The 26,210-nt window shown below is 42.7% G+C and overlaps 1 protein-coding gene across 1 annotated transcript in view; it reads left to right on the top strand.

Annotated features, from left to right (window-relative positions):
• ALOX5 (arachidonate 5-lipoxygenase) overlaps nucleotides 1–16,079 on the top strand; it is a 58,213-nt gene extending 42,134 nt beyond the window's left edge. Inside the window, exons 9-14 of the mRNA XM_066600615.1 lie at nucleotides 1,288–1,374; nucleotides 2,470–2,648; nucleotides 7,870–7,991; nucleotides 9,640–9,740; nucleotides 13,321–13,491; nucleotides 14,595–16,079. Of these exons, the coding sequence (XP_066456712.1) occupies nucleotides 1,288–1,374; nucleotides 2,470–2,648; nucleotides 7,870–7,991; nucleotides 9,640–9,740; nucleotides 13,321–13,491; nucleotides 14,595–14,774 (840 nt within the window). The 3' untranslated portion in view covers nucleotides 14,775–16,079. The remainder of the gene's footprint in view (nucleotides 1–1,287; nucleotides 1,375–2,469; nucleotides 2,649–7,869; nucleotides 7,992–9,639; nucleotides 9,741–13,320; nucleotides 13,492–14,594) is intronic.
• Nucleotides 16,080–26,210: the final 10,131 nt, after the last annotated feature.

The raw sequence follows: 26,210 nt of genomic DNA, 5'->3' as shown, positions 1-26,210 counted from the left end.
TTCTATTTCTTTGCACGTGACCTAAATGCACACAACAAATCAATAATGTGAAAGAACCCATTGACATCAGTGGGTTCTATTCTCTGCATATTGTGTAGCTCCAAGATTTTGCCATAATCTGCCATTTTCTGGTGTAAATTACAGTAAATTTGTTGGGCCACATGCACCCATGCCCAATAAAGCTGAGCCTTACCCACTTAAGAAAATAGTGGCGGGGCATAAATGGTCAAAAAGTCTTAGTATTGTCATGTGCGCCATGGGCATAATAAATAGGCCCCACTCGGTCTCATTTATCAAAACTGTCTAAAATAAAACCTGCCTTTTTTGCCCTTAGCAACCAATCACAGCAAAGCTTTCATTTTTCTGGAACAGCTTCAGAAAATATTGGTTATTATTTGCCACAAACAGTTTTGTTTTTAGACAGTTTTGATAAATGTCGCCTATTGCTTTTAGTATGTTTTATGCTTCCTTATTGCCCTGTAGCTAACATCTGGCCGCAGCAAGCTTTGCTGTAAAAAACACGACAAAACCCACCCCAAAAAACACAACTAAAAATGTACTGTTTTTTTGAAGGGGCATACTTTCTTCAACATGCATATCCGTTGATGAAGGTGTGTGGATGGGTCGCAACGTGCCCTTAAAGGGGTTGTCCCGCGCCAAAACGTTTTTTTTTTTTTTTCAACAGCCCCCCCGTTCGGCGCGAGACAACCCCGATGCAGGGGTTAAACAAGAACACCGGACAGCGCTTACCTGAATCCCCGCGCTCCGGTGACTTCTTACTTACCTGCTGAAGATGGCCGCCGAGATCTTCTCCCTCGGTGGACCGCAGGGCTTCTGTGCGGTCCATTGCCGATTCCAGCCTCCTGATTGGCTGGAATCGGCACGTGACGGGGCGGAGCTACACGGAGCCCCATTGAGAAAAGAAGAAGACCGGACTGCGCAAGCGCGTCTAATAGACGCTGAAAATTAGACGGCTCCATGGAAATGAGGACGCTAGCAACGGAACAGGTAAGTGAAAAATTTCTGATAACTTCTGTATGGCTCATAATTAATGCACAATGTACATTACAAAGTGCATTAATATGGCCATACAGAAGTGTATAACTCCACTTTGTTTCGCGGGACAACCCCTTTAACTGATATATCAAGTTACTTGAGGGGCTTCAGAGTGGAATCTGATTGATTGCTATGGACGACTCCTCCAGTTTTATTTGCATTGCATTTAATGTCTCCTGAATACTTTAGTTTGCAGAGTTAGTCAAATGAAAAATCCATTTTATGTTTCAGCTTCTGGTACCGCATGTAAAATTCACCATAGCAATCAACACCAAGGCACGGGAGCAGCTAATATGTGAATGTGGCCTCTTCGATAAGGTTTGGAATCATATGTATCTTATTCACAGCTTTTGTGTCTTGCTAATGGCAAAAAAAGTTACTATTTAGTTCCAAGGTAAATGTTACACTTTCCAATGCCAGGACTAGTACGGTAGATGCACCTTTAGAAGAATATTGATAGTTTTAGTGATACAGAATAATGCAGCACATTACGGACACAAAGTTTACGGACACAATAGTTGGCCATAGACTTGTAATCACTGTCCACCGACAGCTGTCCTCCCGATATTGCTATTAAGCGTACCAATTTGGAGATAAATGGGCATTTCAGTTATATGGTTACAGTGGGATTGGCAGCATATGCAACAACAATAGGATCAGCAGGCTGATTTTACCATACCCATGTTATCCATGATAGATGATTTTGCATGTTGGTCAATGTATAACTAGCTTAAAATGGTCATCCCACCAAAATCATATCTGCAGGATACGTAAAAACTTAATAATTACTGGACATCAATCCACTGGGACCATCAAAAGTCATAGGAACGGCATATCCTGAACGGTGAAGCAATTATGCAAATGTATGATCACTGCTCCATTCACTGTCTACGAAGATAGCTGAATGCTACAATTGGCTATCTCTGTCAGCCACATAGAAGTGGAGTAAAGTTGTGGTCTCATATGCTGCTTCATTTATCTGGCAGACTCAGGGTGTGCCATTCTCATGTTCCTTGAGTCTCCCAGCAATTTGACCCCCAGCATTCATACATTTATTGCCCATCCTGTGAATAAGTCAAAAATAATTTTGATGAGCCAACCATTTTATGTCCCTTGTTGCTTTTTCGGAGGAATAAATGTCCACAACACCACCAAATTTTTACTTAACTAGTCGCTGCAGTTCCATAAATCCATGCGAGTGTCTCCATAGAGATGATTCATACATTGAGGAGGGGGTTTGACCAAATGATCCTGGAGGTCCCTTGCAACTCTACTGTTCTATGATTCCACTATGGCTGCCTTTTCAGTTCCAAAGCAGCAGTTGTCATGAGCAGCCAAGGAACCTGTTCAGGAAACAACTCTGTGCACACAAATAGCTCAATTGATTTTATTCCACTGTAAATTATGTTGTAGGCCAATGCCACCGGAGGAGGAGGACATGTGGAGTTGGTGCTGAGAGCCATGAAGGAGTTTACATATGAGAGCCTTTGCTTACCACAAGCAATCAAGTTGAGGGACATGGATGACACAAAAGGAATTCCCAATTATTTTTACAGAGATGATGGAATGAAGGTCTGGGAGGCAATTCTAACGTAAGAAAATTGAATCTGTCTGATTGTCCATTTGTCTTTCCGTCAGTCTTTTACAGGAGGATTCCCATCTCAGGCCATCATGTGTCACAATATGTTTTTCACAATAAAAGCAGCCAATGATTCTTGGAAATAGTTAATGGTTAATTTTTCTAGAAGCCTTATTTCTTTTAAGGTTTCTCGCGGCCAGGATATTCAGCAGGGTCTTTGCCCTTCTAAAAGTAATGTGTGGTTTAGATAGGATGTTCTTGCTCTAAAACAGGTTCATTACAGAATGCGCCAGAGTTTCTCTAAGGTGGTACGAATGAGAGGATGACAATATTATTTGTGTGGTCGGAGATAAACTAGAATTTCTGTCTTTTCTGCAACCAGACATAGTAGATACCTTTTTATTGTAATGTATTGACTACGTTTTTGCTCTGAGTGTCAAAGCCTTCTATTTTAGTGCAATTTTACCTAAATTGTCCAAAAGGGATGTTAATCTTCTATTTTTTACAGTGCGCGCTCGTGAAGTCCAGATACTCTGTATAGGTTTAAAATATGTTTTAGTTATAAACCTGTCCGTCTCTTGACTTACTATAAGGCCTAGATATTCAATGGATAAAGGAGAAATCTTATCCATTAAGCTTAAATTCCAATCATTGCAGTTCAGGTATGTAGTAAAAGCTTCAAAATCTTCCTCATATCCCTCCCGAATAAACAACGGATTGTATATGTATCACTTGTAAAGAATGATATTGTTAGACCATCTATGATTCAATATAATGTATGTTTTTTTCAAAGTCGCCCAACAACAAATTAGCAAAGCTGGGCCTGAAATGTGCCCCCATGGCTGTACCCTTAACCTGCTTTGAGAATTGAAGGAGAAACAAATTATTCTTAAGAATAAAAAGAATGTTGTCTATTATAAACCTCTTCAGTCTATTGAGTATCAGTGGATCTTCCATGAGTATAGTGAAGATAACATTTACACCTAAGTCATGTGGAATATTGAAATACAGGGACATAACATCCAGAGATGTTCATTTGTATGTTAGTTGCCATGGAATATTAGATAAGATGCTGATGAAAGAAGGGGTATCCTTCAGGAACAAATCTAAGCGTATCATCTATTTTTGTAACAGGATATCTATATGATGAGAGAGGTTACTGGTAATGGAATTTATACCAGATATTATTGGTCTCCCAGTTGGGTTGTAAGGGTTCTTGTGGATTTTGGGAAGATGGTAAAAAATGGGTAAGCAGGGATCTTTAATGGTGAGGATTTTTTTCTCATTTGGTGAGGATGTTGGCCATGCAGTCTTGATATATGAGGTTGATGAATTCCTACTGGGTGGGGAATCAAGAGTGTGGGATATAATAGTCGTTATCGGACAAGATGCACATAGCCTTGCCAATAAAATTTGTTTTGTCTTCTAAGACAATACCACCACCTTTGTCAGCATTCCTTATCACGAGGCATGTTAATCATGAAAATATCACAGACATCTGGTCCCAGCCGACCAAGAAACACCACCACGGAATAGCTACACCTCTCTCTCTTTTTTCCTATATTTACATTATTTACCGATATGGAATTCTAATTACAGAAGAGGGAGTAAAGTTTGATTAAGTCATCTTTACTTGTATCACATCATTTAAGTCTGATAACACCCAAGATTAACTACATTTCCAATGGAATAAAAGGACTCATGCCCGCGAGCTTTGCAGAATTCTGCCGCTGATTTTCGCTGCGGGAGTATCGCCCTAATTGTCTTGCATGTAGGCTTGATGAGGCAAGGACTAGCTGAAATGTGTAGAGAGTGAATACTGTGCAACAGTTCCTACAGAAGTCATCCCTAGGAATTAGTAGTAGGCAAGTGAGGCAAAAGACAGAAAATAACTACAGTGGAGAGAGAAATATATTATTTTCTTTCCTACTATGGAGTGTTTTCCTCTATCAGTGTTTCTCTTCTGTGTTTCTATCCTTAGGCCTACAAAGAATGGCAGCTCAGGAATGTTATCAACACAAAAGGGCCTTTTTATATTTTAATGGTGCAAAGCACATTGTCCTACCAAAAGTATTTGGACATCCCTATCAGTAGAATGGATCTTGTCTTATTAACATGTCATGTGTCCTATACCATGCTACATAAGATGCAGACCTTTGGAGGTGTCAGCCATAGTTTGTGACGGGCATTGCATGCTATGGGATATATGAGTTATGTTGCTGTACACAAGGAGTCCATCACGAAGCGTGTACAAGTAGCATCATCATTGGATAGTTGAGCAATGGAAGAATGTTCTATGGAATAACAAATCGTGCTACTCTATCTTTTGAATCAGATGGTTGTACCTGGGTGTGGATGATGTCTGGGGAATGTCTTCTGTCTACGTGTGTTCTGCCAACAGTTAGAGGGATATTCCGGAGACTGGGCAAAATATAAAAAAATTTCCCTAGCATTTTTACTTATTGCCATTATTCCAAACATCCATCTAAATCATCAAACTGTACCTTTTTTGTCAACCTGCATCACCGCTGCTTCCCAGCCAGCTTCAGATTTCACATTGCTAGTTAATATGGCCACCAGGGAGTGCAAAAACTACATCTCCCACAATGCCCCATTGACAGTTACTGACGAGGGCACATTGACGACTGTACAAACTGTGTTGTTATTGCAGAAATTAAAGGCACTGAGCATATATGACCAGTAAAACAGCAGAGCCTACAGGTTGTAACCATCGGATACCAATGGAGAACTAAGCGGGAGGGACAAACAGCTTTGTAAAGCAAGCTATATAATTATATTGCAAAATTACATGTTATCACCTTATGAAGCATAGAATTTTCACTTTGAATCACCAGAATACCCCTTTAAGTACGACGGAGGTTCTGTTATGGTCTGGGGGTATTTTACATGGCATGGTTTCGGTCTGTTGGTTGGAGTGCTTGCTAAGAACCATGAATATGGAGGTGTACCAGGATATTCTAGACAATAATGTGCTGCCGGCAATGTGGCAATACTCTGGGGATTGACGAATACTTCCAACAAGACAACACGCCGTGTCACTAAATCCAGCGCTGTTTTATGTTGGTTTCTCAGTGACCACAACAGTAATCTATATATATAAAGCTGAAAGCCCTCACTCACTGACTGACTGGCTGACTGGCTGACTGGCTGACTGACTGACTGACTGACTGACTGACTCACTGACTCACTGACTGACTCACTGACTGACTCACTGACTGACTGACTCACTGACTGACTGACTCACTGACTCACTGACTCACTGACTGACTCACTGACTCACTGACTCACTGACTGACTTGCCAAAAGTTCTCCAACTTCCCGATGTCGTAGAAACATGAATTTTAGCACGAGCATAGATTATCTCCAAAATAGGAAAAGTAATTGGGTCCCAACTCGATTATTCAATTCTAGCGCAAAAGAATTGTCGTCGAAATTTTACGTGCGGAATGTAATTTTTTCACTTTCCGGTGTCATAGAAACGGGAAATTTGGCACGAGCATTGATTATGTCATAAATAGGAAAAGCGAATGGGTCCCAACTCGATTATTCACTTCTATGCGCAAAAGAATTAGCGTCCAAATTTTATGTGCGGAATGTAATTTTCTCACTTTCCGGTGTCATAGAAACGGGAAATTTGGCACGAGCATTGATTATGTCATAAATTGGGAAAGCTAATGGGTCCCAACTGCATTATTCAATTCTATGCGCAAAAGAATTAGCGTCCAAATTTTACGTACATAATCTAAATCTCTCACTTCCTGATGTCATTTTATATGAAGGAAACGTCGCATGGTTACCTCCACGTGGTGTTTCCTGGGTAACGCAGAGAACTATGCAAAATGGTGAACATATGTTTTTCCTCAGTATCTCTAAAGTAACCACGACTTCATAAGCTTTTCCGTATGAACACCAGATAAACACCAGTACCAAATTAACTCGGGCGAAGCCGGGTATATCAGCTAGTGAACTATATAGGTGTAACTGGGGAAAAATGTAACTTGATTGCTGTATTTGCTGAATATTTGCTAATGTATATACACTGATTAGTCATCACATTAAAACCACCAAGGACCAAATTGTAAATGCTAGAAGACTTGAGTCACAGCATCTCCATAACAGCAGATGTTAGTACCTAAAACGGGTCCAAGGAAGACTCGCAAAACATTAAGAGGACACAGCTGTCTGAAGAAGGCCTAATAGAAATTCTTTGTGTTTCAGTTGCATCCTGTATATCTCTATCCTCAAGACTCATAGAATGAGACTAGATTAATAGGCTCCTCTGGTTCTAACAATTGCTGGCCTTTCCTTAGCATAGGCCATTAATATCAGCTTGGTGGAAGTAAGACTTTCCTCATCCCTGTCCTTCAGCTGATTCCCTTCCTCTTTATTGATTACCAACAAGTTTAGTACCAGTGGCATTTAATTCAAGAGGGCTGAGCTGTAATGCCAAGCACAGACGCCACTTACAGCATGGCACTGCGTCTGGTGATCAATGAAGGGGACGCAAAGTTCTCTGGAGCCTGATTGATCTGATATTGACAGTGTATTCTAATGATTGTACGAGCAGAGAAACTCTTCTAGACTGTGTTCTAGAAGGGTTGATTGTGGATTATGCTGCTGATTTGACATGAAACCCATGTGGAATCTGCACCAATTCCATGCAAATTACACCTCAAATCCATGGCAAAACCTGAAAGTGTAGCATTCTCTCTAATGAAAATCCATCAGCTAGCAGTACTGTTTAGTAGAGTTCCCATTGCGGATATGTTTGGTCCCGATGGGAACACCCCTTTAACCGAAAATCACTTATACAAGTAGTGGTTGTACAAAAGCAGCAGTGCCATTAATGGGGGAAAGAGTGGACACACCATATCAATCTAGAACAAATAATCACTGTTTGGCTTTGGGTGGTTTCACATCTGCGTCAGAGGTTCCCCTTTACTGTTTTGTCAGAGGGGAATCCCCGTGGCCGAACGGGTCTGTCTTAGGATGGAACCAAACAGCGTGGAATGGACCCAATTGGCGATACTGGGGTTATTTTGCCTTTTGTTCAGCTGCCCGGCTTTTAGCTGGAAGAAAAAGCCCTGCATGCTGCTCTTTTTCTTCCGGTATTTTGTGCCGGACGTGTGACAGAACGTCCGAATGAAACCACTCAGAAAGATATGACTCTGGACATTTGTAAGTAATATGTACAATTTACTGTTTTTGTACAGCTTTGTGGGCGATGTGATGGATATTTATTATGAAAGTGACGAGACGATTTGTCAAGACAGCGAGCTTCAAGCCTTTGTAAAAGATGTATTCGTTTTTGGACTTCGGGACAATGAAGCCTCTGGTAAAATTATTATTATAACTTCTATTACAGCGCTACAGCAATAAAGTTATTGAAATTTATGCAAATCTTTCAGAAAAGTAACAGCAAAACCTATACGTTACGTATCATGTCTAATAATTTACCTGATATATTGTCCATGGCAGATCAGAAACCACTCAAGCAATGTCATGTTACCCAAAAAAACACTCAGAGGGCCATGCCCCACCAAACCAAGACCTGTCCGACTATGCCCTGAAGCCGAAACACGTTGAGACATCAGTAAAGAGTCAGACCTTCTGATCTGAATCTGGTGCTCTGGAAAAAGTTATTTATTTACATTTGCTCAAAAACTTTGCCCATACAAAAAGGTGTTCATTCAACGGGGTTGTAACCCGCATCTGATGATGTGCCTTCTTACTGCTAACAGTACAGGCCCAAAAGGCCAGAAAAAAAATCTCACCCATCTAAACACTGAATTTATGGACCCCAGAAAAGCTTCAATGCAGTCTTTGGACACTTTCTGCCTCAACGTGGTTGCTTTCTCCCAGAAAAAGTTCCACTGTTGTCCATTAATTAGATCTGATATTGCAGCTTAAAGTTATTGCAGAGGGTATTGTGAAGGTGCAATACCATTAATGTTAATGGGTTTGTACACATTTATTGATTTTGCAAGCGCATTTCTCACACGCAAAATAATAAAAATTTGTGCACCAAAGGTCTCCATAGAAGTCTATGGGGGAAGGGGGTGCAAATCCGGGTCCAACACGGATTTGCACCCCCTTCCAAATACTGCGCAATTCAGGCCGTGATTCATGGTACGGAATCGCACTCACCCATGTGAAATTAGCCTTATGCAAGTGACAGGTCCCCTTCAAGGCATCAATAATACTCATTCCCTCCTGACCCCCAATTAACCCCTTCCCACCCTATGACGTAAGGGTACGTCATGGGAGCGAGGTACTTCCGGCAAAATGACGTACCCTTACGTCACAGGGATAGCGAGAGATCATAGCAGATCTCGCGCGGTCCCGCAACGGGAGCCGGCTGTCAGTGATAGCCGGCGTCCCACTGCGACAGCGGGGGGCATCAGAGTTGTAGTGTGTCATTTATGCTGCATGATTAACGCTCTAAAAAAAAAAAAAAAAAATCAATTGCAGAATTGATGCGTTTTCTCTCCCTACAATCATAAAAAAAATAATAAAAGTTTTACAATATAGTCTATATACCCAAAAATGGTCCCAATAAAAACTACGGTTTGCCATGCAAAAAACAAGCCCTTTTACGGACGGAAAAAAAAAGTTATGGCTGTTGAAGAATGGAGATGAAAAAAATACCAAAAATCGTTTGGCCCTCAACGCCAAAATAGGCCATGTTATTAAGGGGTTAAAAAAGGCTGTATATAGCGTATTTAGCTTACAGGAGAATGTTCAGTAAATACATCTGCAGCAGAGGCTGAGAGCTGTCTGGTAGTTTGCTACAATGTATCATTCCGCAGTCCAGGCTGTTCAGCCCACAGAACACTAGCCTAGACTGCATAGAAATGTATCCACTTCTCAGCTGGCTGCTGGTTTCCAGACACAATAAAATGTTTGTACAATTAATTAAAAACCTTCCAATCTATCATGTCTTTAGATGATTAACAGCAAATAACCATTACTGCTTTTTATAGGTTTTCCCAAAACTATCAAGACTAAAAAGGAGTTGGTGGAATATCTCACCCTCGCCATATTCACTGCATCAGCTCAGCATGCTGCTGTCAACTTTGGTCAGGTAAGAAATATAAAGTCAAGACTAGATAATCGAACAAACAAAATTATTTAGGTAAGAACCGTTCATAAAACCTTTAAATGGGCATTCTCACCTTGAGCATTCAGGCCGAATTCACACGGCCAGGTCGGGTTCCACATGCGGGATCCCGCAGTGGAGTCTGCGTACCTTTCATAATCTGTATTGCAGATGTGCCGGCCTGTGCACCGCTGCACATTCGCAGTACAGATGATGCCGCACCGTCGCTAGGCAATGACGTGGATTCCACAACCTTGATGATTGCAGAAGGCCTGCAGATCGGACGGTTTCCATTGACTTCAATCCCCGTTGAAATAGAACTTGCTGCGGTCTTCCCTCCGCGAGCGGAAAGTTAGAACTGATTTCCACTCGTTGACAGGCAAAAGCAACTTTTAATAGCATGTCTATGGCCAGTATTTGCTGTGGAATCCGGAGGTGGACGCCTGCTCCAGATTCCGCAATGCAAATACGCCCGTGTGAATTCGACCTTATGTATATCCACAGGATATGGCTTTTAATGTCTGATAGATATGGGTCTCACTTCTGGGAGCCGCTTGCTGAAGCATCTGCTTGTGAAATTAAGGCGGCCAGGATTACTGAAACAATTTAGGGCGGATTCAGACAAGCGTGAATTTCTCCACTTATACGGCCGTGATTATCAAGGCCGTATAACGGGACAAAACTAAACCACTGATTTCAATGGACTTCAGTGGTTTCATTTTCACCTGCTCTTTTCTCGACCATGAATTGTATGGACGAGAAAAGATAGGTCCTGCTAGTTTTTTTCAAACTCCTGTGCTCTGGCAAAGGGGAAGAAATTCCCCTCGTTCAGATGCAACTGTCGGGAGCGTATTTGCGCCTTCACTCGTCTGAATCCACCCTTAGGCCTTAGTCACACGGGCGTTTTTTGCCGCGATTTGCGGATCGCATGACGGATGCGCATCCGCAAATCGCGTGACCGGGGGCGAAAAAACGACAATTCATCGTGAGATTGCCCGCAGCGCATTGCTTTCAATGGAGCCGGCTGTATTGCCGGCTCCATTAAATTCAATGGGCAAACATCATTCTTCTCTGCCACAGCTGTTGCAGCTGTGGCAGAGGAGAATGATTCGTCTACTATATGTTCTCAATGGGATTGGCGCTGCTGCCGCCGGCCCCATTGAACGCATATAGAGAAGAGAACAGGAATCGCAGATAGGTGCGATCTGCGATTTCTGTTCTATAATTTATCGGACGAGCGCATAAAAAGCGCTCATGTGTCCAATACCATTGCAAAGCAATGGTTTTATAAAATAGCGCGAAAAAAACGCCCGTCTGACTAAGCCCTTATGGTGCGTTTAGACAGAATAATATTTTTCAAAAAATCACTCAAGCGAATGAAAGTGACTGATAATCTTTCAGTTTAAACACAAGCCAACGACTCAATGATAAACGAGAATCGTAGGAATGTGAAATACTGAACGAGAATTGTGCAGCCTAAACAGGCTGCAGCAGCATTAACAAGCTAGTGATGACGTCACCAGCTCTTTTGCTTGGGCAAACGGGAATTGGGCACTTGTCGTTGTGGCTAGCTGTGCTCGTAACTCCTATTCAGCTCCTGGGGATATATTATAATTATCTAAGATGAGAAACACCACTTCAATGTAGGAAAAGTATTAAAGGAAACTTGTCAGCACCATATACTAAGCTATGGTGCTCATAGCGCAGGTCCCAAAGAGTCTGGGAATGTACAGGATGATCAGAATTAAAGTATTTAGAGATGTTTAGGGAGTCATCTACTGGGTGTAATTAAAACAATTTTGGTAATAATACTATCTAGGACATGCGGAAGCACTCCATGTGAAAAAACATAGTTACAAATCTCACCACCACAAACAGGATTTTCAGAACTGTTGATTGGGCCATGTCTAAGGCCTCATGCCCACGGCCGGGTCGGATTCCAACTGCGAAATATTGCAGCGGAATCAGACCTGGCGCCCCCCAGAGACCCTATACTCACCTGTCCGGATTCGCAGCGCGGAAGTATCGCGGGACTGATGGCTTCCATTGACTGCAATGAAAGCCGTCCATGCGATTTTCCACACAAAATAGAACATTCTGTGATTCTCCCCTGTGAGCGGAAAATCGCAGTTGATTTCCGCTTGTGGGCAGGGAAGAATCGTTTAACACAGCATGTCTATGCATAGACATTGCTGCAGAATTTGTGTTGGGCGTCTGACCGCGAATTCCACAGCGATAATCCGGCCTAAGGCCGGCTTCACACTGTCCCCCCTAGAGACCCCAATACTTACCTCCGGATCCGGCGTCCCACGTCCTGCATGACGCTTCGGCGCGGTTGCGCAATAGAGCGCGTGACGCGCTGGCCGCGTCATATGACGCGGCTGGCGGTAGGCGGGGAAGCGGTTTCATGCTATCTTCCGTTGTGCTATAGCGGAAGATAGCGTGACGGGCGGCTTCCATTGACTGCAATGGAAGCCTTCCGCGCGTACACCCGCGACAAATAGAACATGCCGTGGTGAGGTCGGGTGATTTCACGGTACGGAATTCCGCAATGGAATTCTGCTCCCTGAGCATTGAGCTATTAGGTTCAATAGAACCTAATAGCTGCGGGCAATGCAGCGGCGGAAATCCGTCCGTGGGCATTCGGCCTAACTGTCTTGAAACAGCATGTGCGCCACTTCTCCCTTGCAGATTCTCCATACGTTTTTCAACAACAGTTGTAGCAATTTGTTGAAATTTTTTGTTCACACAGATCACTTCCGCATGTCCTGGATAGTATTATTACCAAGTTTGGTTCAGTTACACCCAATATGTGTCTCTCTGGATATCTCTGATAGAGATACTTTAATAATTATGATCACCCTGTACTTTTTATACTCACCTTTATTCCCGTTCCCACGCTGTCACCTGTGGAAGTTGGCGCACAGACTGTGCAGCGGAGTAATCTCTGTGGGCTGTGGTTGCACACTCCCATAGAGAACAATAGAATGGGGCGCGCACAGGCTACAGGGATGAGTCCACTGCACTGTCTGTGCACCAATTTACATGGGTGACAGTGCGAATGGGTATCTAGGTGAATAAAAAAGTAAATCAATGGACTCCTCAGCACCTGCCATAGAGCACCATAACTTAGCCTATGGTGCTCAAAGGTGATGATAAGCTCCCTTTAAAATGATGCATTGGCCTCATGTTACAAATTCTGGAGATGGATAAGCTGGTTGCAAAAGGAGATCAAGTAGCCAGTGGAGTATTTTTACATATTATGTGAATCTGCAAAATCTTGAAAATGACCTTTATTTGCCATTACAGTATTTAAAAAAAATTAACCTGCCAAATGTACATTAGCAGTAAGTAGGGAACAGAAGAAGGGGAATAAGAATATAGGGTCTAACGGCACAGTTCATTTGTAGTCTATAACCACTGGAAATCATATTGTGGGTCTGCACAGGGACTGTCAACACAAAACGATAACATTTTAATAAAAACAATTTGTAAAGTTGCTTTTGTAGATAAATTTATATAATGTCTTATTATACCTAATATATTTGTATATGGTGCCCTGCAGTATGATTGGTGTTCATGGATCCCCAATGCTCCTCCTACCATGCGCTGTCCTCCACCCACAGAGAAAGGAGTAATTACCATACAAGATATCATTGAAAGCTTACCTGACAGAGGTCGCTCATGCTGGCATCTTGGAGCTGTATGGGCTTTGAGTCAGTTTCAAGACAATGAGGTAAGTAACTTAGTAACAACAAGAACACCTATATGCCACTACATACATCTGTATATTTTATTTAAGGGGGTTGTCCTACCAAGAAAGTTGTCCCTTATCTGCAGGAAAAGTGATAAGTAGCTGATTGTGGGGTTCTAATGCTGAGACCCCCACCCATCACGATTCTGAAGGTCCCCACATGAATGGAGCAAAGATTACACATGTGTAGTGCCATTCAATAAATTTCAGTGGTATTGCTGGAGATAGTCAAGTTCAAGTGCACGGCTTTCTCTGTCAGTCCAACTGAAGTGAATGGAGCAGCAGTGTGCATGCTCAACTTGTACTCCATTCATTCAAAGATGTTATCCCTATCTACAGAATAGGGTTACCTAGCTAATTGGTGGGGTCTGACTACTGGGACCCATGTCCCAATGGTCAGATCCCACCAATCTGCTAGTAAACTCCTATTCTGTAGATGGGGGATAACTTCTTTAGGGACGGACAACCCGTTTAACGTTTAAGATGAGCAGATTACAGGCTTGACTGCTGAAAAAAAGCTGCAGGATTTTTTTTAAAGGGATTGCCCAAGATATTCTAAATTTGGCCACAAAGCAAAATAAAGAAAAAAATACTATTCACTTTTTAAATGTTCTGTTGGTGAAGTGATGTTGGTCTGGTCCACGAAGCTCCTGCATCCATCTCATGGCATTCATCGCTCATGCAACCATTGCAGCCAATCACTAGCTTTATCATACACATGCCACCATGCCATCACTGAAGTTGTAGTGCACTTACAAAGTGCGTAGTTTTTTTTCTTTATTTTGTACACTTATCCGCACTGCGCCCAACTTTAGAAAACCTTGGATAACCCCTTTAAGAGTGAAAATCAATTTTTACTGCAAACCTGATACGTAGATATTAGTCATGATACCACATCTTTTATATGAAAGGTCATGCAGTTTGCAGTGCAATAACTGATGACTTCTTACTCTAGCTGCCTAAACTCTATGTGTCTACAGTCTGAGGAATACAAACATAAATGGTGTTTTTGACTTCCATGTTATCCCCATTACAGGTAATAGCAGTCCCCTGTATTTCATCTCATACCATGTTGTGTAATCTAGTTGTTTCTAGGGATGTATCCTGATGAACATTTTGTTGAAAAATCAATGAAACAAGTAATGGCCAAATTCAGGAAGAACCTTGAAGACATCGCCAGTTTCATTCTTGATCGCGACAAGAATAAGAAGCTGCCGTATTATTATTTGTCTCCAGACAGAATCCCCAACAGTGTTGCTGTGTAAGTTTACTCAAGATACCTTTATGGAACAGCAGAGTAAACCATGCTTGTGTAATTAGGGCTTAAGGGGAATCTGTCAGTTCAAACATACTGTCCCAACCGCAGGTATGATGTCATAGAGCAGGAGGAGCCGAGCAGGTTGATCTATAGGTTTATAGGGAAAGATTCAGTATTGGGGGACATACTTTAAAAAGTTGCACCCGGATCGGACAGCACACAGATATCCAGTCCATGAACCATCCGATGCGCAGGAGACCCCACATTGACTTGTACTATTTTCGTCCGATATCGGATAAACATAGGACTTGCTGCAATTTTTTTTATTCTAACTATTTATCCGAGTAAAACAAAAACCCATGTGAATACACCCAGTGAAATGAGTGGGTGATATTTCAGACTGATTTTTCGGACAGAACAAAAGTCTGTGTGCATGTACCACAACTTGTAATTTATTTACTTAAACCTCAGTACAAACTATATGAACAGTCCAAAGGGCGGTCCTATCAGTGATTCACAGTTATTCACAGATAGCTGTCAAGCACTGATAGCTCCGCCCACTGGACTGTTCACCTCAGAATAGGCAGAGATATAAGTGAATAGAAGACAAGTTATACTGAATCTTTCCCCATAAAACTATTTATCAATCTGCTCAGCTCTTTTTGTTCTATAACAACATGCCTGCGGTTTGAACAGCAAGCTTAAACTGACAGATTCCTTTTAAATAGCCGTCTAACCAAGTGCAGAAAGCCTCATTTTATTAGAAGTACTTATATTTCATGGGCTGCATAGTTGAACAAACTGCATTCAATTATATATATATATATATATATATATATATATATATATATATACAGATAACTTACTGACTTATGATAGCTCTGCAGTTCTATGAAATCTACAGGCAACACATAACTAACACATCTTAATATTGTGCACCAAATGAAAAACAGCTCTATCATATTCGCTGCATTTAACTTGGCTTCTTACATTTAAAAAGAACATCAAACAATGTACAATAAACAGCAGTAAATTTTAACTAATTTGTCTGTAGTGCTATAAAATGTTTTTAATGTAACAGGTTATTAGTTATATATAAGGCAAAGGCTTTACAGGTGGCTAACAGAAAGTGTCGCTTCACGGCATCACACAATGTAAATTCTTGTGGAACTGATTTCTCCCTGTGTAGGACACCAACTAGTTGCTGCTTTAGAACATAGAGGCAGAAAAGAAAAATAAAATCCACTATTTTATCTTCTTAATTGTTTTTATTTATGTTGATTTTAACTTGGAATAAAAAATGTAAAGTTAAGTGCGTTGTCGGTCTCCAATTCTTCTAAGGTAGACTTTCCTCTCTCTCACCTTTAACGTTCTTGAAATCAGACTTCTCTTAAAAGGGTTGTACCAAGATTGCAAGACGTTATCCCTCATCCATAAGATAGGGGCTAACTTCCTGACCGGTGAGGGTCTTAATGCTGAGACACCCGCCAATCTGTAGAATGGGACTCCTGTGTCCCATTCTGCCTCTCACTGCAGGGGTGGCATCTCCCCCCATGGTGATGTCAATACAGCCGGCTCCATTGAAAGCAATGGGCTGCCGGCAAGTGCTGCAGTGATTTTCGGGGAAGGGCTTCAAATATTTGCCCTTCCCTGAAAAGCAATCTAAAAATGTGTAAAAAATAAAAAAAAATGTATACTCACCTCTCTGCAGCTGCCGGGGCTCAGCCGCGTCTAGCCGGCCCCATTGAGCGCAAGGTGAAACCCCGGCATGCAACAGCATCCAGGGGTTTCACATACACAGAACACCGGTTTGCTGCAGAATGCAGTTACATGCGTTCTGCGAACCGGTGTCCTATAATTTTCCCTGCGGGCGTCTTTCCTCATGTAAAATTCGCACATAACAGCTGATATTGAAAAGCATTGGTTCTATCTAGTGCGAATTTTTTGACGTGTGGAAAAACGCCCATTACAAACGCCCGTGTAACTGAGCCCTAAGAGGGCAGAAGAGAATTTAAAGTTTCTATTTCCATTTACTATGTTAATGGCAACTTGTTTTGCCTTATCTTCCCTAACTTTGGGCTACTGTACGTATAAACTTATACCAGACTTTGGATTTAATGTTACACATAACATTTAACATACAGATATGTCCATCATTACCTTTGCTCTAACTTGGTAAACAACTGAAAGTTGAGGTGTGTATAAAGATGTTCTGCAGTAGCTGGGACACAGAACTCTTCTTTAAAAACGGCACCTGCTAAAGACGTTCCTTAAAGAGAGAGGGTGCACAATAGGTTAATCAGTCAGCATTACTGGAAGAGGAGATTTCTGGGGCAGACTAGCAGGAATAGATAAGCAGTCTATACAATGACACTATCTGCGGAACTATCTGCTTCAGACATCACAATGTTGGAGATGTCAATGAAAAATTTCCACTGGTGTATAAAATATAAGTTCTTTTACTAGAACTGAAATTTGTATATGCAGTGGTGGATTAAGGGGACCAAAGACTCGGGGCTATTCATACAACGTGGGCCCCCTACCACCACTGCCGCCATGCACACAACACATGTCCCCATTATACTTGTCATATGTGTATACAAAACACCAATTCTGAAGCCAAGTGACAAATCCCAGCAGGGAGGACCAGAGCTGCGGCACTAATGTGAAAACTACAGCCAATCACTGGCCTCGGTGACTGTGATCATGTCTACATGAGTGGTACTGACCGCTGAAGTCAATGATTGCTTCCTGTGATCATGTGAATGATGAACAGCCCATGAACACTGCAGGGGCTTCTCGGACCAGAGCAGCGGCTCTGAACCAGACAGACATTTAAAAGGAAAGGGCAGTTTATCCTTTACTTTATAAAGTTAGGGTGTAAACATACATGGCGGATTCTGGGGCGGATTTGCAGCAGATTTCACCTTTTCAAGTGGGGGCTCCTTCACATGGGCATATTTTTCTTCAGTTTTTTGTGAGCCAAAACAAGAATTGGAACGTACACCTGGCACTACAGAATAAAAGTACTTTACCTGCAAGTTAAGAGCAACTGTTCTAACTACCTGTTCATTTAAAGGGGTTGTCCCGCGGCAGCAAGTGGGTCTATACACTTCTGTATGGCCATATTAATGCACTTTGTAAGGTACATTGTGCATTAATTATGAGCCATACAGAAGTTATCAAAAGTTATTCACTTACCTGTTCCGTTGCTGGCGTCCTCGTCTCCATGGTTGCCGTCTAATTTTCGCCGTCTAATGGCCAAATTAGACGCGCTTGCGCAGTCCGGGTCTGCTGCTTTTCTCAATGGGGCTCCGTGTAGCTCCATGTAGCTCCGCCCCGTCACGTGCCGATTCCAGCCAATCAGGAGGCTGTAATCGGCAATGGACCGCACAGAAGCCCTGCGGTCCACCGAGGGAGAAGATGCCGGCGGCCATCTTCAGTAGGTAAGTAAGAAGTCACCGGAGCGCGGGGATTCAGGTAAGCGCTGTCCGGTGATCTTTTTTAACCCCTGCATCGGGGTTGTCTCGCGCCGAATGGGGGGGGGTTGAAAAAAAAAACAACCCGTTTCGGCACGGGACAACCCCTTTAACAAAGTGTAGTTAGGTTGGACTTCATTTAATAAGAAGAGAGAGGCAGAAAACTATAGAGTTAACCTTGTTTAGGCACCGTAGTAATTCAGTTAAGCTGTGGCAGGCTGCCTGAGTGAGGGAAAAAGGTGGGGTTCCTGTTCATTTTGTATTGTGCACTTAGAAATTGATAACAGTGTTAGAAGATGGATGTGAAGAGCAGTAGGCAGTATGTAGGAAGTATGGAGTGAAACAGTGAAGAGGTCACTTGGAGGGGAGAGAGGAGCTGAGATGGACACAGAGGAAGCTAACAGACATGTAAAGACCCAGCTTCTTCCTTCTCCTCTGTCCTGCTATAATTAGAGACACGTTATGTAAACTTTCAAGAAATCCTGTATGCAGCTGCTCATAAATTACACTGATGCTGAGAAAGACTGTTTGTTTCTCAAAACCTGATTTCTGTCCGTTCAAGCCAGCGCTGCTTTCTACCGGATGACCACTTCAGACAAAAAGTAGAGAATCTTCATAGAAGTTTGTGAGTACTAAAGAAAACTTGAGCACAGTGTTTCAGGAATGGCAAAACTGTTAGTGGGGTTTATAAGGGGTATTTCTTGTCAGTTCTCTCTATATAGCTCTTCTTTAGCCTAGATGCTGGCCCCTCAAAGTTGGCCCTTTAATGGTGCACAAGATTAAAAACAGTATGCTGCACTCATTGCCACCGTGACACAGCTCCTCAGTCACATCCTAGAAACCACTCAGCGACTGCAGGCCTCCTCCCGCTTGTCGCCCGTTGCACAAAGAGAAAGTGTACTGGAAAGATTTGCATTTCTTCCATATTTTGGACACGCTTCTTTGGCTTAAAAATTACTGATGAAAAATACGCCTGTGCAAAGGAGCCCTGAAGGGGTGAAATCTGTTGCAGATCTCTATCAAAATCCAGTCCAAATCTGCTATGTGTGAATGCACCCTAAAGTAAGGTGACCAGATTTTCCCAGGGTCAAAGTGGGACAAAGAGATGTGGCCAGGGGCGGGGCTTATCACAGTGTATGATTTTAGTTCTAAAAAGTACAGGGCCATTTCAAAAAAGACAGGTGCCTCACCTGACCAGCGGTGCTGCATCTGACCAGGCACTGGGAACTGGAAGCCAGGAAGTGCTGACAGCGGGAAGCCTTTGGAGGAGGTGAAGGGGAGCGCTGCATAGTATGAAATCAGTTATGGATACGCTGCTAATTTCCAGTCATAATCCACACCGATAGTACAGGTTCTGACTGTTTTTTGGATTCAAAAAATGTTGCTGTGGACATTCTGCAGCATTTCCACTATGTGTAAACATACCTAAGTCAGCTTGAGGTATGCCAAGTGGCCTCAGTAGAAATAGTGTCCTCCACTGTGGCCCCAATAGTAATAGTAACCCCCACAGTGGCCCCAGTAGTAGTATTAACTTCCACAGTGGCCTCAGTAGTACGCGGCTGAAGAATGGGACTCGATTGGGCAATTCTTCATTCATGCGATTTTAAGACACATATGGGCGAATGTACAAACACATACAGTTGTATGAAAAAAGCATTTGGGTAAGGTAACCAGACATCCCGATTTATTCGGGACAGTCCCGCTCTGGGACCCTGTGTCCTGCTTTCCCCGGGTACCAGAGCGGGACGGCCACTTATCCTGCTTTCGGGACATCTGTCCCACTTTTGTTCCAGACTGTGTGCCTGTTAGCGCAAAGGAGCATTCCAAATATACTCTTGTGTTCACAAATTAAGAAAGGGTTGAGTTATGAGCTGATCTCAAAATTATTGACTGCCACACAGATTTTGTGTAATCATCACAATTTCTGTTTATTTGTAAACAAGGAGAAGTATTTATGCAATTTTTAGACAAAAACATTGAGAAAGAGGCTTAGGAGATGCCTAAGGCCTCGTGTCCACTGGCAAAATTAAATTGCGGATTCCGATGCGGATTTCCGCTGCAGAATCCACATTCGATTTTGCCCATAGGGATCCATTAGCCATCCGCAGACAATTAAATTGTAATTTGCACCCGTGGATGGCATTTTAATGGATTTGCGTTCTCTCCCGCATGTGAGAGAAAACGCAGCATGCTCCATTTTCTGCTGGTCTCCCGCACGGACGGCTCCCGCAGGCTTCCATTGAAGCCTATGGAAGTCGTCCGATCGCGCAGTACACCCGCAGCTGAATTTCTGCTCTCCGGCGCGGGAGCGCGGGAGAGCAGGAGCTCAAAGAAAGAAAAAAAAAAGAGAGAGCGGATGGCGCATGCGCGCAGCACCCTGCCGGTGTGCCGAGCGCATCTGCCGGGCACAGAGAAAGAAGATCCGGCTGCGACGGACAGGAACCTGCAGGAAAGAAAGGTCCCGCTGCGGGATTCTGCATGGAGAATCCGCGCGGGCCCGAATTTCCTAGTGGACATGAGGCCTTACTCATACACAGAGGGTATGTTCAGAAAGTATCCAAGCTTTATTTTTTGTGCGTAAACAAATTAAGCTAGGGTAGCGTGGTTTGGCGCACGTATTTGGACGACTCTAATGGTCATGCTTAGATAGTTTTCCTGCCTGCAGAAGCTATCAGTTACCGGAAGACAGACGATGAGCAGGGAAGTGTAAGTGAGTGCCATGTGATTTTCTTTTTTGACAAAATGACAAATAAACTTGAACAACACTACTGCATTAAAATTTGTGTAAAGCTTGGCGATTCTCAAGTGAAAACGATTTGCAAGATTCAAAAGGCCTTCGGGAATGAAGCAATTGGCACCACACTGATAAAGGAGTAGTACAACCGTTTCAAAGAGGGGCGTACATCAGTGGAGAGTCAGGCTCCCTACTCTACTGACACGGCTCTATGTGACTTCTGGCTTCCACAAGCTGAAAATGACCCTCAAAGGAACTAAATCTCAGTCCAGCGAAGATAAAATGCAGAATGCGGCAGACCAGCTGCATGCTATCATAAAAGAGGTGTTTCAGCACTGCTCCTGACAGTAGCAGAAGCGTTGGGAGAAGTGTTCGGATGTCCGAGGGGATGACTTTGAAGGATATTAGTGTAAGATTGTTGTATCTACATGCAAAGATTTTTTTATGAATAAAGGTTGGATACTTTTTAAACACACCTTGGGGAAAGACAAGGCTGTTATTTAAGTAATTGGGGCTGACAGTTTTATATAGCAGTGACAACTATAATTCAATTTACCATGAACTAATGCAAATGTAAAAGAGCATTACTAAAGTACTGAAAAAAGTTATCATATAAAAGTCATGAAGCCTATTTGGGGTGCCTCTGACCTCAACAATCTATACAGTAAAGTCCTATGTATGTGTTACCTTTAGAGATTAAGCCAAGTACATAACTGGATTTCTGTGTTCCCAGAAGGGGAGTGCCGAAGCCAGAACCTTTTCAAAGAGCGGAGAAATAATAGCAATGTAAATTGCAGCCTGGTACAAAGAGAACAGTTTGGGGCAACATTCTAGTACACTAGTTGATAAACCCTCTGCAGACATTAAAATGTCCATCATAATAAGGTGGGGCCATGACGGAACATGGGATGACTACCACAGACTGTGGGACCTCAGGAGAGGTGGGCACATTGTCTGCAGACTGTCCAGGCAATTAGAAATCCCTTGTAGAACCTCCATAATCTGTTGTTGGTGTCAAGCACCTTTAGGGACACTTGCTCAGTCAATTCATTCACATCCACTAGTAGAGATGTGGACAAAGCAACACTTGGGGTTTCCTTAACCTAAACCTACTGTTACTGTACTTACTGTGATAATAGAAGAAACTAATGGGATATGTCAAAAGTGCCAAGATGAAAATGATGAATTGGTTAAAAATGATGTTGAGAAGGCCGAACTTTTAAATTCCTATTTTGCATTTGTTTTCTCTCAGAAAGTAGATGTAACATTAACTTATCTTCCCTGTGCTATTAGGGAAATAAAAGAATGCAGGTCATTTATAAGCAGAGAGATTGTGAGGGAATACTTAGATAATTTAACTTTATTCAAGTCTCCAGGTCCAGAAAAATTACATCCTAGGATACTGTATGAAGATGTAATTGCTGAACCACTCGCCATAATCTTTGAAAATTCCCTGAGAGCAGGAGAAGCCCCAAAAGATTGGAAAAGGGTAAATGTTGTCCCTATCTTCAAAAAATAGAAGATGGATCCAGGAAACTACAGACCTGTGAGCCTGACTTCTATACTGCGAAAGATCTTTGAACAAATTATTCAACAGCATGAATGCAAGTACTTGGATAAGAATGGCGTAATTAACTAGAGACAGCATGGGTTTGTAACAAATAAGCCGTGACAGACAAATCTAATTTCCTTTTATGACAGAATCATTGAGTGGGACTGGCTGAGTGATCATACTCAAAGAGGGGTTATAAATGGCTGCATATCCAATTGGAAGAATGTCTTAAGAATGTCTCATTTTTATAAATGATCTGGAGGAGGGGATTGAGGAGAAACCGTTCAAATTTGCTGACAACACAAAGCTAAAAGGGATAGCTAATAGAGATGAGCGAGCATACTCGCTAAGGCTATCTACTTGAGCGAGTAGTGCCTTATTCGAGTATCTGCCCGCTCGTCTCTAAAGATTCGGCTGCCGGCGCGGGTGACAGGTGAATGGTATTTAACAAGGAAAAAATGCTACATCTGGGTAAGAAATATGAAAAAAGCACATACAGAATGAGAGGAATTGGACTAAGCAGCACATGTGAAAAAGACTTGCGTATACTAATAGATAATAGACTGAACATGAGTCAATAATGTGATGCAGCAGCAACAAAGGCAAACACAATTCTAGGATGTATTAAGAGAAGCATAGAGTCTAGACCATGTGAGGTAATTATTCCCCTTTACTCTTCCTCAGTCAGACCTCATCTGGAATATTATGTCCCGTTCTGGGCATCCCGATTTAAAAATGACAAACTGGAGCAAGTTCAGTGAATCCTGCATTGAGCAGGAAAGGTTGGAACCGATGACCTGGAGGTGACTTCCAACTTTACCATTTTATTATTCTATGAGTAAGGTGGAGTTAGGTTAGGCAGGAAAAGTGGTCCATAGCTGATTATTGGGTCTTTAGCTGAAGGGGGAGAGTTTACAGAGGTTATAAAAAGTCAAGAAGCAGGAAAAAGGGGCTTATTTTTTTGCCACCAGTGTGAAGACATTCATTCTCCTTCCGCATTTCCTCCTTCTTTGGTATTTATAATTCTTGGGTTACTTTGGTTTTGTTCATGTTCTGCTGGGAGTTTTATCATAACTTTTTTGCAGATATCCCAGCTGGTGGGTTTATCCTTCCCCCTTGAATATGTCCTGAACTACCTAATGGATGTTTAGACTTTCTCAGTTGGATCCCCAGGTCACAGACCAAAGTAGAGAACAGTTGACAATAGCAGCCCAGCAGAAGACATCAGGCGGAGATGAGCTTGTATTTAATGAGACAACCCTGTTACCAGCACATTTAATCTATATAACCTAGGAAGAAAGACGTCTGAGGGGCGACCTAATAACTATGTATAAATATATCAGGGGACAATACAGAGATCTCCCATCATCTATTTATACCCAGGACTGTAACTCTACGTGTAGAGGAAAGAAGGTTTCTGCACCGACATAGAAGGGGGTTCTTTACTGAAAGAGCAGTGAGACTATGAAACTCTCTCCTGAGGGTGTGGTGATGACGAACTCACTAACAGAGTACAAGAGAGGCCTGGACGCCTTTCTTGGGTGTAAAAATATTACATGTTATATCACTGATTACTTCAGAGAGGCTGGTGATCTGGGGATTATTCTGATTGCCAAACTTGGAAGAAATCTCGCACCACAATCCGACGGTGTCCCCCAGAGACTCTATACTCACCTGTCCGGATTCGCTGAAAGTGTCTCACCCATTGAGCCAGTGCGCATGCGCTGAGCTATGACATGGATTCCCGCGATACTTCCACAGTGCTCACTGCGAAAGTATCACGGGATGGACGGCTTCCATTGACTGCAATGGAAGCCGTCGGTGTGACTTTCCGCACCAAATAGAACATGCTGTGATTCTCCCTCATGAGTGGAAATTTGCAGTTGATTTCCGCTCCTGGGCACGGGAGAATCTTTTAACATTGCATGTCTATGGACGGACATTGCTGCAGAATTCACGGCAGGTGTCTGGCCGTGAATTCTGCAGCAAAAATCTGTCCGTGGGCATGGGGCTTAAGATGAGGAAAACTGTCTTCTCCCTTATTTGTTTTTTTATGCTTTTTCCTGATAATTATTGTAGGATATTAGACTGAACCGGGTGCATCATCATATATCTATTTTCAGCCTTACAGATCCTGTTTAGAGATGAACGAGCATACTCGTTAAGGGAAAATACTCGCGAGCGAGTATCGTCCTTTCCGAGTACCTGCCTGCTCGTCAGAAAAGATTTGAGAGTGGGGGAGAGCGGGGGGGCAGCAGGGGGTAGATCTCTTTCTCTCTCTCCCCTCCCCCCCCCCGCTCCCCCCTGTTCACTACCGCAACCCACCGCTCACCCCCGCCGACACCCAAAACTTTTCTGATGAGCAGGCAGGTACTCGAAAAGGACAATACTCGCTCGAGTATTTTCCCTTAACGAGTATGTTCGCTCATCTCTAATCCTGTTACTATTTTACGTTCTCACAAGATGAATTTTACTGAAATCAGCCGAATCACTATGGAGTGTAAATGTGCAAATACCTTATTTATTCTGTAATATATCATAACCTGCGCAAAAATCCCTGGGAGGCCCTGTTGAACAAAAAGATCAAGGATTTATCCCCAAACTCTAGAAAACTGATTTCTTTCATCTTTCTAGCCACAAAACAAACCATAGCCCATTCCTGGCGTAAAGCATCACTAGACTATTCTAAAGTTAATCGCCGCATGAATTGGTACCTGATAAATCAAAGGCTAACTTAGATAACAGAAGATAAAAATGACAAATTCCTTAATATATGGACCCCATGGAGAAATTATGCTCTCCCTACGGGGGGTATGAAGCTACTAACCTAAACATGGTTTCTCGATGTCTTCGCCCCTACGGGCGACGGTCCAGAGAGAGAGAGAACACCCCCCCCCCCTTCCTCCACCATCCCACTCCCCCCCCCCCCCCCGACTATACCTTGGTATACACCCATCTGGAAGATACAAGGTTTGTAATCACCCTGTCACACCAAGACTGGAAATTTTCTCACACTGCTGTACCCTTGTATGTAAGCTTAATTGAAAATTCAATAAAGATTATTGTAAAAAAAAAAAAAGTGCAACTACTTGATAAAGCTGTAAAATGTGAATACTGTAAAACTCCTCACTTCAGGTTTGCCATTAACCTTTGGTGATATTAGTAAATACCCAGCATGCACATTTTTAAGCCACAATGAGATATTTGTTAAGCAAAATGTACTAAGTAAGAAACAAAATCAAAGTCAAGTGGCGAACAAAGAAGAAAGGGGGCTCCACAGCAAAGAGTAAACATGGGACTAGAGATGAGCGAACACCAAAATGCTCGGGTGCTCGTTATTCGGGACGAACTTTTCGCGATGCTCGAGGGTTCGTTTCGAGTAACGAACCCCATTGAAGTCAATGGGCGACCCGAGCATTTTTGTATTTTGCCGATGCTCGCTAAGGTTTTCATGTGTGAAAATCTGGGCAATTCAAGAAAGTGATGGGAACGACACAGCAACGGATAGGGCAGGCGAGGGGCTACATGTTGGGCTGCATCTCAAGTTCCCAGGTCCCACTATTAAGCCACAATAGTGGCAAGAGTGCCCCCCCCCCCTCCCAAAAACTTTTACTTCTGAAAAGCCCTCATTAGCATGGCATACCTTAGCTAAGCACCACACTACCTCCAACAAAGCAC

Source organism: Eleutherodactylus coqui, chromosome 4, assembly GCF_035609145.1.
Source record: "Eleutherodactylus coqui strain aEleCoq1 chromosome 4, aEleCoq1.hap1, whole genome shotgun sequence".
Classification (NCBI taxonomy): Eukaryota; Metazoa; Chordata; class Amphibia; order Anura; family Eleutherodactylidae; genus Eleutherodactylus; species Eleutherodactylus coqui.
This window is presented reverse-complemented; position numbering and strand designations above follow the sequence as displayed.